This window comes from Thalassophryne amazonica, chromosome 17 (genome assembly GCF_902500255.1).
Source record: "Thalassophryne amazonica chromosome 17, fThaAma1.1, whole genome shotgun sequence".
In the NCBI taxonomy this organism is placed as follows: Eukaryota; Metazoa; Chordata; class Actinopteri; order Batrachoidiformes; family Batrachoididae; genus Thalassophryne; species Thalassophryne amazonica.
This window is the reverse complement of record NC_047119.1, coordinates 42,190,077-42,202,263: the sequence shown is the minus strand read 5'-3', so window position 1 is coordinate 42,202,263 and position 12,187 is coordinate 42,190,077. Positions and strand designations below refer to the sequence as shown.

The 12,187-nt window shown below is 40.8% G+C and overlaps 1 protein-coding gene across 2 annotated transcripts in view; it reads left to right on the top strand.

Moving 5' to 3' along the window:
- smad2 (SMAD family member 2) overlaps positions 1-8,453 on the top strand; it is an 80,216-nt gene extending 71,763 nt beyond the window's left edge. For both annotated transcript variants that reach the window (XM_034192030.1, XM_034192029.1), the window contains 4 exons: positions 4,655-4,867; positions 5,359-5,496; positions 6,606-6,750; positions 8,173-8,453. In XM_034192030.1, the coding sequence (XP_034047921.1) occupies positions 4,655-4,867; positions 5,359-5,496; positions 6,606-6,750; positions 8,173-8,296 (620 nt within the window). In that variant the 3' untranslated portion in view covers positions 8,297-8,453. The remainder of the gene's footprint in view (positions 1-4,654; positions 4,868-5,358; positions 5,497-6,605; positions 6,751-8,172) is intronic.
- Positions 8,454-12,187: the final 3,734 nt, after the last annotated feature.

The following is a 12,187-nucleotide window of genomic DNA, read 5'->3' as shown; positions in this document are numbered from 1 at the left end:
TATACATATTCTCTAGTTACTGTCACAACTCTTTGTAAAGTCCAGCCATTTTCTCTCTCTCTTTCCCAGGTCTCCTTGTAGCCGCAGAGTATAAGTCATAGCTTCCATCAACTTAATGCTCTCTACTATAGAGATGAAAAGGCTTATAGTGGGAGGATCTGTAGTCAACCAGCATTTTGTAATGGCTTTTTTAGCTGATGCCAAGAGAATTTTCAAAAGGTAAATATCATCTGTGACCCACTCTTCAGGGAGATATCCCAGGTACATGGATACAAATGAACAATCAATATCAAAGCCCAGGGTTTGGAGGCATATTTTTGTTACTTCCACCAGAAGAGTTGTATAGATGGGCAAGACCAGAATATGTGTCCATGGTCTGCCATGACCTCCTCACAGCCTCTCCAACACACAGCAGGAGTAGTGCAGAATTTAGACTTTTGTCTAGGTGTTATGAAGAAGCGGATGATGTTTTTCCAGCAAAAGTCCCGCCAAGTGTTTGAGTTTGTTGTTGTAAATTGTTTTCCCAGATCTTTGTCCACATGTCTTCTGATATGCCAATATTAATTTCCTTCTCCCATTTTTGTTTTATATAGTCTGTAGAGTTCCCCTTAAGTTTAATTAATCCCTGATATAGTTTGCTTATGAGAGCTTTGTTACTTCCAAGGTTGTAATTATTAATAAAAATATTAACAATTGAGACATCTCTGATAATACAGTTGCTTATTCTTTTACCAATATAATCACGAAGTTGCAAATATCTAAAAAAAAATCTTGCTTGTTGAGGCCACAAATCTCACACAAAGTGTCAAAGGGAATTGGTCCGGACTTTTTAATAAACGTGCACGTAGCGGTCAGTCCCCGCCATACCCACTGTTTAAATCTGTTGTCCTGAGCAGCGGGTAAAAACTCTGGATCATATGCTGGCCATCTTAGGACATTTATCTCTTCCTGAAGCTGTAGTTTCTTAACCAATTCCTCCCACACTTTTAGTGTTAGAGTAACCCATTGGCTAGTTGTTAAAGAGAATTCCTTTTCATGAGTTGCAAACCCCAGTCTGGACTGAATTGGTATTTCTGACAGAGACATCTCAATTGTTTCCCATCGTGCACAATAGGATGGATTACACCAACAAACCAAATATCCCACCTGTGCTGATATATAATAATCCCTTAGAGAAGGCAGAGCCAACCCCCCTCTCTCCCTCGGCAGCTGTAATGTACAAAACCTAACCCTTGGTCTTTTATTGAGCCAGATAAATCTCGAAATATGTTTATTCCAATCCCGGAATTGTTTCTCAGGTATGGAGATAGGTAAGCAGAAAAAGGTACAATAGTTTTGGGAGAATATTCATCTTAATAATCTGTATTCTGTTGCCGAAGTCAAGAGGGAGCAAGCTCCAAGCACTAAGGTCATTGTATATCTCCTTATTTATCCAAAAGTCAGTCTTATATCAACCTTAAAACTCCTCCTCTGTTGTGTCAGACTCTTCCTCTCTGGAGGAATGAAGCGATTTTGAGCGATTGGCGCATTTGTGGCGCGATATCGTGTCGCGTTGCCATCCTCCCGAAGTTGAAGAATCTGAACTTTTTCATCTTGTTGCTCCGCGATGACCAATCAGGGACTGGATATGTAGTGACATGGAGATATCTGGAGGTTATACTTGATGTGCCCATGTCCTGTCTCTGGCAACCAGCCTGTGAGCAGGACTTATGTCCCTTTTGTCCTTTATTTCACAATTATGACAGAGTTTGAGTGGAGAGCGAGCAGTAGCAGCACCGCAGCAGCGACAGCAGCTTTTTTTTTTTTTTTTCACGTACGCGTGCAAACTAATCGTCCGTGAAGATAATTTTATTAACTACACAGATGTATCATAAAACGGTGACTGGTTTATAACACAATGATGACAGAGTTTGAGGGGAGAGAGCGCGAGGAACCACAGCAGCAGCCAGTTTTTTTTGTTTGTTTTTTTTTCTTTTCTTTGTTTACATGTGTGCGTGCGAACGGGACAGGAGGTCCTCAAACTGGAGCTCCTGCAGCAAATAATGAAACTCCCCGAATTGGGAACTTCTCACGAGGACTGCACCGCTGGCGACGTTTGTCAGCTTTCCACAACAAATAGAGCACAGCAACTCGCTCCGTGTGTAAGAGTCATAAAACGCAGGGAAGACGAAGACAACACACTGGAAATTGTTTTTTTTTTCCTTATTTATTCCCTTATTGTTCATTCTGCTGCTTATAGTTGATAAAACTTGGATAAAGTTACTTGCACCAGTGCTAGTGCAGTATAAAATTACATGCACCGCTCGAATAATACATGCACAAACTAGCACATGCACGTACTAATTCAACCCATGATCGTATAATCAGAAGATTCAGAAAATCTGCAGAACTTTCTACACGTAAGATGCAAGGCCGAAAACCAACATTGAATGCCCGTGACCTTCGATCCATCAGGCGGCACTGCATTAAAAACCGACATCATTGTGTAAAGGTTCTTAACCGCCTGGGCTCAGGAACACTTCAGAAAACCATTGTCAGTTAATCCAGTTCGTCGCTCTACAAATGCAAGTTAATACTCTACCATGCAAAGTGAAACCCATACATCAACAACATCCAGAAATGCCGCCGCCTTCTCTGAGCCCGAGCTCATTTGAAATGGACAGACACAAAGTGGAAGCGTGTGCTGTGGTCTGAGGAGTCCACATTTCAAATTGTTTTTGGAAATCATGGACGTCGTGTCCTCCGGACAAAAGAGGTAAAAGACCATCCAGATTGTTACCAGCGCAAAGTTCAAAAGCCAGCATCTGTGATGGTATGGGGTGTGTTAGTGCCCATGACATGGGCTACTTACACATCTGCGATGGCACCATCAATGCTGAAAGGTACATCCAGGTTTTGGAGCAACACATGCTGCCATCCAAGCAACGTCTTTTTCAGGGACGTCCCTGCTTATTTCAGCAAGACAATGCCAAGCCACATTCTGCATGTGTTACAACATGCGTGGCTTCGTAGTCAAAGACTGCGGGTACTAGACTGGCCTGCCTGCAGTCCAGACCTGTCGCCCATTGAAAATGTTTGGCGCATTATGAAGCACAAAATACAACAACGGAGTCGTACATCAAGCAAGAATGGGAAAGAATTCCACCTACAAAGCTTCAACAATTAGTGTCGTCAGTTCCCAAATGCTTATTGAGTGTTGTTAGAAGGAAAGGTGATGTAACACAGTGGTAAACATGCCACTGTCCCAGCTTTGGTGAAACGTGTTGCAGGCATGCATTTCAAAATGAGCAAATATTTGCACAAAAACAATGAAGTTTATCAGTTTGAACATTAAATATCTTGTCTTTGTGGTGTATTCAATTGAATATAGGTTGAAGAGGATTTGCTAATTGTATTATGTTTTTATTTACGTTTTACACAATGTCCCATCTTCATTGGAATTGGGGTTATATTTTGGATCCAGAAGAAGTTTTAAGCATTCGGGAAACTGTAATTCAAAAATGTAAGTATATATCATGGACATTAGACCAGGCACCTAAGTGGTCTTTTCTACTCTTCCTTTTTTAGATATTTAGATATACCTTAGTATACACTAATATAGTTCTACCTTAGAAATGGACTATATTATACAAGACACACCTTACTGAATTTTCATGAACAAGCTCTTCGGCATCTCACCATGTCATTTAGGTCTTTGATTTTTTTGTTTTTTTTTCAGTAAATGCTTCTGGAGAGCATAAGCATGGCTAAAAAAACTTCAGCTTCTGAGGGACTTCACTCCCCAGTCCCCACCAACTACAACCCTCTTAACCCCCTGCTACTTTAAGCATTTTTTTTAATGTTGATGTAAATTCTTATTCTAACATTTCAGCTACTTTCAGGTCTTCTTTTTAAGAAAAACCTCCTCTCCCCCACTCCATCAGGAAGCTGTATTTTATATTTTTAATTAAATGTATACCAAGTTGTAGAGATTTGCTATCAGTTTTTGTTTAAGGAAGATCAATTTAGACATTAGAAAATGTCCGTTATGTTCAAAGTCAAATCTGGCTCAAACATTTTTCTTCTAAGGTGGATTAGAACCGCTGTGCTCATATTAATAAGTGAAGCTCGTATTAATATTGAACTTCGATAACGTTTTGAGAGCAGGTGAATAATGTCTTAGGAAATCATTTTTGTAAGTTTTGAGTTGATTCAAATCATATTCTGGGTCCAGAAGAATTTTATATAACAACATTGATCTCAGAAAGTTATGAATGGACCTTGATGAAGTTTTACAAGCATGTAGTTTAATTCTTAGGAAACAAGGTTTGATTCTTGATGCTTCATGCAAGTGAAAGTGGGTACTTTGGCAGTGGGGAATATGTGGCCTTGGCGGTGGTATGCACACTCCGACAGTTTTTGTTCCCTACAGTTTTCTTCACTAAGTGACATCATGATGCTTTTTAATGAGCACAAATACTTAATTTTGTGGAATCTGGACCTGGAATCTATCAAAGCAGATATTCTGCCTTCATCAATAAAAATGGACCAAAGGCACTGATTTTTTTTTTTTTTTTTTTTTTTTTTTTTCTTCTACCAATTGAAGTTTAGAAATAATGTTGTTGTTGTCTGAATGTATGGACTTTCACGTGTGAGTTCTGTGTTTTCTTGTCAGACCTGGAGCCGGTGACTTACAGTGAACCGGCGTTCTGGTGCTCTATAGCCTACTACGAGCTGAACCAGCGGGTTGGAGAGACCTTCCACGCCTCCCAGCCATCTCTGACAGTTGACGGCTTCACCGACCCCTCCAACTCTGAACGCTTCTGTCTCGGCTTGCTCAGCAACGTTAACAGGAACGCCACTGTCGAAATGACGAGGAGACACATAGGTGCAAACATCATATCCTTACCTCCACAGAGACTTCACATGAGCTTTGTGTTTGGAGTCGTCCTTTGTCAGGTTTCGGGCACACTGCATCAGATTTTCCTGCACATTTTGAGCTTCCATTTCTAACGAGCCACCCAGCTCCTACAGCGGAGATCCATCCCACAGCGTGATGCCGTCACCTCCATTGCTGTGTACATTTGTGCTGCGTTGTGGTCTTGGCACATTTTGGTTTATTTATGATAAAGCTGAGATTTGATGATGCCATAGCTGCACTTTTTTTGATATCATAAAATATGCACAGGTTTAAGACAATGATTAAATTTTATTGGTGCTGTTTATGTGCTCTGAGCACCCCCTGGAGTTGTTACTGTGAACATTTTGTATAAAATCTGCAGCATTCAAACCCTTGCTGCAGCAATATAACGTGCACATAATTCTATACACAGTTTAACTTGCAGTGTTCTTGTATCACAGTCCATCTTTTTTCTTCAGGTCGTGGCGTGCGCCTGTATTACATTGGCGGTGAGGTCTTTGCAGAGTGCCTCAGTGACAGTGCCATATTTGTCCAGAGCCCAAACTGTAACCAACGATATGGTTGGCACCCTGCCACAGTTTGCAAGATACCGCCAGGTTTGTACCCCAACAGCGACTCTGCTTCATCCTGATTTTTGTTCTTCGTCAGTCCTTTTTTACGCGGTTATCTGCGCAACTTTGAACGTTCCAATCTTGAGCAATGTGATGCACATAGATTTTGAAAGGCAGTACACAGATCTTTTTCACATTCTGGTCACAAACATCAGAGCATTTTGTGTTTCAGTTATCCTTAAGGAATTCCATATTTTCCACCATGTAAGCCGTAGCTGTCAAAAAATGCATTATGTGGGGGGCAGCAAAAGCAGTGTTCCTTGCGGTTCTGGCTGAGAACTCATTTGCGCAGGTTGCCAGGTCTGCACTTTATAAGCAAGCCTGATAGGAGGCATGCCAGAGTAAGCAGTTTCATCCTGTTTTTGCCCTTTTTCCTTGATCATGGGGGATTGTAATAGAACGGTGCCCTGTGGAATAGAGGAATAACAGGCTGATTAATATTATTGTATGAGACACAAAAACCTTAAGTAAACTTTTCTTGTGGCCACAGAACAGATGGAAACTTCAAAGCAGAACTAACTAAACATGCATATCTACTTAATAAGCCCTTTCATTATGCATGTTTAAAAGCATTCTAAAATTAGCCTAGCCATCCTCCTAGCTCTCAAGCTGATCCACAAAGTACAAACAAGCAGAGTAGTATGAAGGTCTTTCTTTTTATTCAAGTGTGTGAAGTTCACTCCCTTTTTATTTAAGGATGTGGAGTTTCAGTTTGAGAGCATGATTTTTTTTTGTTGTTTTTTTTTGTTTTTTTGAGACCAAGCATGTCCTAGTTAGGGTCGTCTTGATTTATGGTGGTTGACATCCATCTTAATGGTGTATTAATTTCACTTTCTGCTCCAGAGAGTGCATCAGACAGTACCTCATTCAGATACATGACCACGTTATATAACTAATTTTAGTGACACGCTGTGAGACAAAGCAGGAGTGTCATCTGAAGACACTTACAATAAAATAAACATATAATCAAATGAAACTGTGAAGATGGTGAAATGTTTTAATGTTAATGTTTTCTGCTTAATTCTCAAACTGTCATTTTATTTAATTCAAAGCTCTTATTGTCTAACTTTTTGTCTGACATTTTTGTTTTTCAGGCTGTAATCTGAAGATTTTTAACAATCAGGAGTTTGCTGCTCTTCTGGCCCAGTCGGTCAATCAGGGCTTTGAAGCAGTTTACCAGCTAACCAGGATGTGCACCATCAGAATGAGCTTCGTAAAGGGCTGGGGGGCGGAGTACAGGTATGACCTGTTCTGTATCTCTCATTGGTCCTCAGTGGCTCTGTCATTCATGTACAAATCCACGTTTATTCATTTGTTGTCTGTGTTCAAATAAGTTTTTTTTTTTTGGGTGGGTGGGGGGTTGCATAAAAGATTGTTGCTGGGGTTTCCTGAGTGTCTTCCCATTTTCTGCTTTACCATGAAGCTGTGACTGGTGCAGCAACAGACGGGTCGCTCCAATCGCAGCCACAGAAGCATACAGTTTGGTTCAAAATAATAGCCGTATGTTTTTTAAAATGTGAGCAAAGCTCAAAATCCTTATAATAGCATTTAGAAAATCAGACTACATTCCACAGTTCCTCTGCATTTCTTGGTTTTGTCTCAGAGACAGTAGTTTTGATGTCAACCCACACGTTTTCTACTGGATTGGGTACCGCAGTCTCATTTGAGGGTGGGCACTAAAGGGTTAAAATATGACTCGTATGATGCAATAATCCTACATCCGACTTGTTGCAGTTTGTTTATGACCCGGAGCTCAAACATGTCGAGGCGGTTGTGCAGGCGAGAGAACACAGCTACTCTCCGACACAACCTCTCCCATTTGCCTCATCTTCCCTTCTCTGCTGGGAACTGAAAAAAAAACACACTTTTCATGACTGTTTCAGTGATTGCAGCCAAAAACAAAACAGCACACCATTTCTGTGTGAAGTTATGCTGTGTTTGTGTTGCACAATGGCAGGCTGTTCCCGGAAGTGGTCAAATCCCACGATATCATGCAAGGGTTCAAACAAGACTGTCCTGCCCAATTAAGGTCCTGATTGGGTTGGGCACTCCATGATGATAATCTTGTTGGTCTGGAACCAAGATACTGCCAACTTTCTGGTGTGTTTGGGGTTGTTGTCTTGTTAAAATACCCATTTCACAGGTCAGTTAACAGGACCTCTTCAATATTTTGATGTATTCAAACTGATCCATGATCCCTGGTATGTGATAAATAGGCCTGACACCAGAGTATGAGAAACATCCCCATATCATGATGCTTGCTCCACCAGGCTTCACTGTCTTCACAGTGGACTGTGGCTTGAAATCAGTTTTTGGGGATTGTCTGACAAACTGTCTGCAGCCCCTAAACCCAAAAGGAACAGTCTGCAATATGTTGCACCATTCCTGTTTGGGCCAGTCAGTGTGTGATTGATTTTTAATGAACTCCAAGAGATGTGGAACGCTTGAGACCTGACCAGATAGCGATGGGATGAGGCTTACCGAGTGATTGTCCAAATACCTTTGGTCCTGTGCACACAGTGCTGTAGTTTTCCACAGGTTTGGATGGAATGACTCTCAAAGTTTGCACCTTATGATTTTTTTCAACTCTGATTTGCTGCAGCAGACGACTAAAATAACAAAAAAAAAACTAAAATGTAGCTTTCTTTTTCTTTCTTCCAGGCGTCAGACGGTAACCAGCACTCCGTGTTGGATTGAGCTGCATCTCAACGGCCCCCTACAGTGGCTGGATAAGGTGCTGACCCAGATGGGCTCTCCATCTGTGCGCTGCTCCAGCATGTCCTAAACCAGGTCACCGAAGACTACAGTGACGCGATTGACAACCTGGTGCATTGGTTTAATAACATGACTGAGCTGTAAAGTTAGCAATGCACAATGAGCCTGATCACCTGTTGGACCGACGTCAGGCTGACATTCCAAAAATGACAGATCTACAGGGGAAGAAGAAGAGAAAAAGAGACCTGCAGTAACATGAGTGATGACATTTATGTTTGTAGTTTCTAATGCAAGTAAAATGTGGGCGGATCTCAGTGGCACGGTAACGAGGTTATACCACAGCAGCTGTTTTGGGGAATTCAACTTCTAACCTTTTGGTTGCTGACCTGTTGCTCCGCCAGCTGGCCGGATTACAGAACGGTGACCAGGAGTACTGCTTTCATCTTCAACGCTTTCTTTCAGTGTGTGTTTGATTCGCACAATGTTGTGGCTCAAACCCTACTCCTCGAGGTGGGTGTGGTTACTGCGTTCTCAAAGTAGGAAGGTTACAGAAATTGTCATGATTTTTTTTTTTTTCCTTTAATTGAATTTTTTTTATTGAAATCTTGTCACCGATTTCATGTCCTATGCAAACTGTAACGTGATGGGCACCATCTCGCCGTTAAGACAACCACATTTTGAGTATCTTTAACAGCAAAGCTTAAACATAACTGGATGGAAAGGAAGTTCTTGTTCTGTGTTTCCCAGCTGGTAGTTGTCTGAGCTGAGCGGCTCTCCACATGCGCTATATATATATATATATATATATATATATATATATATATATATATATATAGCATATATATTTTTTTATGCTTCATCACGCTTCCGTAACATGTTAGAGCTTCTGGTGACTTTTGGTCACACTGAAGCATCATATATATATATATATATATATATATATATATATATATATATATATGATGCTTCAGTTACGGAAGCGTGATGAAGCATAAAAAAATCAGTTTGACCCGAGGTCACAAGGGACCTCATGCTCATTAGCAGGATGATGTAATTGAAGTAGCCCCGCACCTGTCTGTGAAACCTCCAAAGAGGTTGGACAAAGCAGACAGGTGACATGCACATGTTTTGATTCTGACCATCAGAGGGCACTGTGGAAATGGTGATGCTGTAGATGTTCGAGTTGTCCTTGGATTTTAAACCGTGCGGTCGCTCCTGATAGAGTGCAGCTGTGTCGGGACCAAGATAATTTTTTCCTGAATTGAGGTTTGTGTGAGACCTCTTGTCACATTGATGTCAGAGCTCTCAGCCAATCAGCACCTCACATTCAGACTTCAGAGGTCACGTCGTGGCTTCTTAACCGATAAATGAGATCGGATCCAAACCTGAGCTAGAAAAACGGGCTTGGCCATTAAGACTATAATTAATCTTGAAAGTTGACTTGTGGGCAGGATCAGCGATACTCTTCTTCAACAACTCTGCTGGAGATGTGAAAGACATTTTTTTCCCAGCACTGTAAGGCATCGTGATTGACACGCAGGAGCAACTTTAGTGTCTGTGATGATGAAGTACCAAGAACCTCCACAGGTCCCACTTTGAAAGTGGGGCCTCTGGTGGAAAAGGGCAGTGGGAATCAAACAGATGGCATAAAATGCCGGTCTGAAAGGCCCTGCTCACTTCCCTGCTTCTGTACACACTTTATTTTTTCTAACATGTTGTTCAGCTTTGCTTTGACAAATCATTTTTTTGGTCCTTAATGACTTCTTTCTGCAGCTTTGGACCAGAACTAAAAAGCCGTACTCACGGCTCACACGTGACATACCGGTGTCACAGACCGAACGGTCCGCCCCCAAAAATCAGTCCACCCTGCCTCCACTGCGCATGCGTCATTTTGGAGCTCAGCTGCTCGTCTGAGACAATCTCTTCACCCGAAGTGATCAAATGTATTAATGGGATTATTAACCATCAGATGACAAGGTAAAACCTCTTAAATCATTTTAAAGTCAGTTTTAAGCAGAAATTAGGCCGTTTTAAGCCGAAACTACATGATACTCTGTGACAGTTTGAAATGACCGATGCGTAGTGAACGCATCAGCTAGCAGCTCATGTAGCTGCGGCGCTGTGATCGCTTCCTCCATCTTTTATGATGAAATAATGCTGATTTTATGTGGAAATGATTGTTGTACAAAAGCTGAGACAGATGATGACTGGAGTGCGGTTTGAAGCAGAAACAAGGTGATAATCCACTTGATGCATGCGCCGTGAAGGCAGGGGGGACCTTTCAGTCGGCAACACCGGCATGGGGATCCTCAGTGTGACGTTGTACATCACAAGACACCGTCTGTGCCACATTGTCTTGAACGCATCACAAACACTGTAGTATCTTAACGGAAAGTTCCGTTAGTCTGTGCCAGTAGAAACTGTCCAGTCAGAGACCAGTCACCCCAAGTCAAAACATGAATTGATGATGAGCTGATGACCTTTAACCAAAACAAAAGTTTGACTGGCTTTAAATGGCTTTGAATCCAAAGTTTGACATCTTTAAACAGTCTGGTTTAGAACTAAACTCGGCTGGTTTTAAAGTAGCTTAAAGAACAAGGCTTGAGTAACTAGTTTGCCTCTGTCCTAAAATATGACTTTGTATTCTAGGTTTGAAGTGATGTTCACGTGAGCTTTAACCTAATGACCACAAAGATTTTTAAAATTTGTACCAGTCTCTGCAGGTCGGGTTCGTGGTTTTTGCTGGTCCAGGCTCTAATCCTGGGTTTTACTGGTTGACAATCAGGTTGGTGTTTATTTAGTTCAAATCTCCAATTTCACCAAATTTTCAATCTTGAATTGTTTTAAACCACGTCAGGATGATTGGAAGACAAATGCTGCCCCCTGCTGTCTAAAATACAAACATCACTGATGAAATCTTTTTTTTTTAATATAAAGAAAAGATGAATACTATATATTCATCAGTTTTAAAGCCCCAAAGATCTTTTTTCTCTTTTCTATCATGACTGTTGATGTTTTGTTTCCTTGCTGTCTGTATGAGCTCATGGCTTATTTGGAATAAAAATCAGCTGATCTTGAATCAGCAGGTAAGAAACTCTTGGACTTTGAAGTATTTTAAGCTTTAAACATTCGAAAAGTGACTTTTTTTCCCCTGACCCTTTTTATTAAGTACTTTTATTTCCATGTTTTAACATTTTTGTATTTTCATCTATTTATAAAAATCTTCAACACTTAACCTGTTTTTATTATTATTATAGCTTGCCCTATGAAATGATCTCATGAAGTATCACCAAATTTAACACTGAATATGTGGAAGAACATTTCTACCAATTAAAAAAAAAAAAAATTCCTGTCATTGTAATTTTTCCTCATAACTGACTGCAATTTTGATGGAACAAACACTGTTTTCCAGTGGTTTGTGGAGGCAGAATACGACACACCCACTCATGATGTCATAGTTCTTATGTCAGGTCTGGTTCCAAACAGTTTTTGGTCTGAAATCTTCTGGGTGGCTTTAAAGATTTGAGTCTAATCTGACTTTGTACAGATGATCCAGGTGGAATACTGACTTGTTTGTCCTTCATTTTTAAACAAATATTCACCTCACCTAAATGTCCCTTTATTTGGGGGAGGGGGCAGGGTTTTTGTTTTTCTTTTTGTTTTTAGTCATGTTTGCTTTGTGCAGTGGAACCGTTCACACAACTTGATGTGTTTTAAATACAGTATCTGCCAAAATTCAGTAAAAGCCTTTGGAGCTAATTTTGCTTTTGGACACGACCAGTCAGACTGCACGAGTTTCCGGTGTTAACTGGATTTAACCCCACCTCTGGATCCCAAAAAACAGAACTTTCTGGGTGACATTTCTACACATCATCGGTGATGTTCTTGTGTTGTTGTACTTTTACTTTTGAAGCTTTATTTTTCTTGCATCGAGCCAAATGTGTTCAGTCAAACTCGTCTT